Raw genomic sequence first — 2,671 nt, 5'->3', positions numbered from 1 at the left:
GTAAGGCTCTGAAGCATATGGGTGAAAAGTGAAAAGTACAGATATTTGTCTACTACTTGTTATATACCGTGCAAACAGTCAGCTGTATGGAACTGTTCTGGTGTTGAACTGAGCTTTTCACTTCATTTAAAATGTTCTCGATTTTGTAAAACAGTATCGTGTGTTTTAGCTAACTTGAGAAGGCTGTGTGTCTACTTTGGCATTTCAGATAGTTTTATTTTTACATTCCTTGGTTGCAGCAGGCATTTGTTAGCAGTTCGGATATTTTTCTGATCTTCAAAATCACAACCACAAAGTCTTCACTTTAGTTATAAAGTATACCTAGCTGTGGCCCCTGAAATTGAGGAGGATGAGTTTCTAGTTACTCAGTAGTGACTTTAAAAAAATGTAAAGTCGGCTAAACTTCAAATTCATTGGGATTGAAAAGTTTTCGATTATTCTAATTATACTTACAATAATTTGTTTATTAATTTTGAAAGGAAGTATGAGCGAACCCCTTAAAAATAAAATGCAACCTACTAATTGTGAAACTTTCTGGGATTTCCAAGTAAGTAGGTTTAAATTAATTTACATCTTCCAGAATCCTGATTACCGTAAAAAATGTGTATCTTAAGAATTAAATTTCTCACACTGTAGTCACAGAAAATAGTTGCTTGTATGATAGACTCCCACAGAAATATTGTTAGATGTCTGAAAACAGCCTTTCGAAACTAGGGATATTGCAGTGTAGACTTTAATTAGAAAGAAACTATGAGATAAATAACTCTCTCCTGCTAAGAAACCTGTATATAGGTGGGATTTCCCATGATTCACAGAGTGTGATGAACACTTACTCATAGTAGCCCTCCCCCTAGACATTCTAAATTAAAGCAGAAGATAAAGTTTTAAAGAAAAAGGAATTGACATATCAGTCAATGCTGACCAAAATAACATAAATTAGACTTTTAATAAAATTAGCAATCAGTGTTCCTCTTTAAAAGACTCGTAAGTGACTAGTATAGAAAGATTAAATGTTGCAAATTTCAGATTTGGTCCTCTACTCTGAGTTGTAAAGGAGAAATAGCTAGAAAATAGAACTTTAATATAAAAGAGTAGCAAAAACAAGAGTTAATCCATTACTTTTCATATCACTAGTTTGACAACTGAATTTAAGCAAAGCATGATAAAATGAGTCAGAAAGATAGTAAATAAGTAATATTGTCAAGATTTGAATGTCGACAGTTTTAGCATTTGGACATTATAGACATCTTCTGGTAATATGTTTTTCACAGTTGACTTGTAAAATCGCGAAATAGTGGTATGTGCTTTCCAAAAAATACTTACTGGATTATTTAAACCAATTTAAAATTACTGTATTTGTTGCAAATGTTATGAATCCTCACTTCTTTGAACAATTATGTTTCTGAGAATTGTGGAATTTCCTAAACCACAATGTATTGAGGGAGGTACTCCTGAGTGGGCTCCTTCTCTTAGCTGTGTGGTTGTTTATGTGGTTCTTTCCGACCTCTATTTCTACAGGAGAGGCGAGAGTTCTTACTAAAGGCAGCGGGGTATGGGAGGAGGATCAGGTACCGTAGCTGTGAAACCTCTGCTCGGGCATGCGTTTTGGTTTTCACACGGCCGGGTTAAGGAAACAAATTTCAACGATTTGTGCATTCGTAAGTCTCGGGTGTAATGCATTTATCTCTGTGTCTAAAACGATCTTTGCACTGAGTAATCCTGTTTCGATGTGAGAGTAAGCCACTGGATTTTACTTATCTTTGGTTCATGTTGGCAGGAGGCAGGCCCCTAATTACCACCGAGACCCATCCAGGCAAGGAAAGTAATACACAGTAATCACATCGCGTATACGTCGAGTCCCAGGGAGAGCAGGGCTCTCAGGAAGCCGCAGGAAGCGTGCGCTTCCAGGAGGGTGTGCGACGCGCGGGGGTCCGCACGCGCGCAGAGCTAGTTAACGGAGGGCGTGCCGGAGGCGTGGCGCGGGGTGCCCGGGCCAGGCGCTCCGCGAGGCGGGCGGCGTGGGCGGGCAGGCGGCGGGGCAGCGCGGCCCGGCCCGGGGAAGGCAGCGCGGCGCCGCGAGCGGCTCCCGGCTCCCGCTCTCCCGGCCGCCCAGCCCGAGCGCCGTGGGCGGGGCCTGCGGTGATTGGCGGGCGGGCGGGGAGGTCGGAAGTACTTTGTTTTTTATGCTAATGAGGGAGTGGGGCTTGTCCGTATTTACGTTGAGGCGGGAGCCGCCGCCCTTCATTCACCCACATGGTCCTTCGAGGTGCCGCCGCCGCCGCCTGACCTGCGCCTTCGCGCCACTTCGCGCCCTCGGGCGAGGCCGAGGGGGTGGGGACGACCCCCGCCGCGCCGCCGCTGCTCGCGCGCCTCGCGAAGCCCCTCCGCGGGGCGGGCCGGCCGGCCGGCCGCACCCCCGGCCTGGGGCCTCCGGTCGTAGTAAAACGGAGGCGGGTGGGGAGGCGGGAGCGAGAGCCCGCGGCGGGCGAGGCGAAGATGGTGGCAGCTACTCCTCCCGGTGAGTCTGCCCGCCCCTCCGCCGACGGAGGGAAACCTGTTGTGTGCGGCCCGGGGCCGGAGGGCGGCCGGGCGGGGCGGAGCGGAGCGGCCCGGGGCGGCGTGGCGGCGGCGGCGTGGCCGGGGGCCGGGGCGGGTCTCGGGCCGTTGGCCG

At 48.4% G+C, this 2,671-nt stretch overlaps 1 protein-coding gene across 1 annotated transcript in view; it reads right to left on the bottom strand.

The window, feature by feature from the left end:
* Positions 1 to 1,877: 1,877 nt before the first annotated feature.
* Positions 1,878 to 2,671, bottom strand: part of LOC124241185 (translation initiation factor IF-2-like) — a 2,058-nt gene continuing 1,264 nt past the window's right edge. The window contains exons 2-3 of the mRNA XM_046664804.1: positions 2,250 to 2,655; positions 1,878 to 2,186 (exon numbers count right to left, since the gene is read on the bottom strand). Coding sequence (XP_046520760.1) covers positions 1,878 to 2,186; positions 2,250 to 2,655 — 715 coding nt within the window. The remainder of the gene's footprint in view (positions 2,187 to 2,249; positions 2,656 to 2,671) is intronic.

This window comes from Equus quagga, chromosome 6, assembly GCF_021613505.1.
Source record: "Equus quagga isolate Etosha38 chromosome 6, UCLA_HA_Equagga_1.0, whole genome shotgun sequence".
Lineage (NCBI taxonomy): Eukaryota > Metazoa > Chordata > Mammalia > Perissodactyla > Equidae > Equus > Equus quagga.
This window is presented reverse-complemented; position numbering and strand designations above follow the sequence as displayed.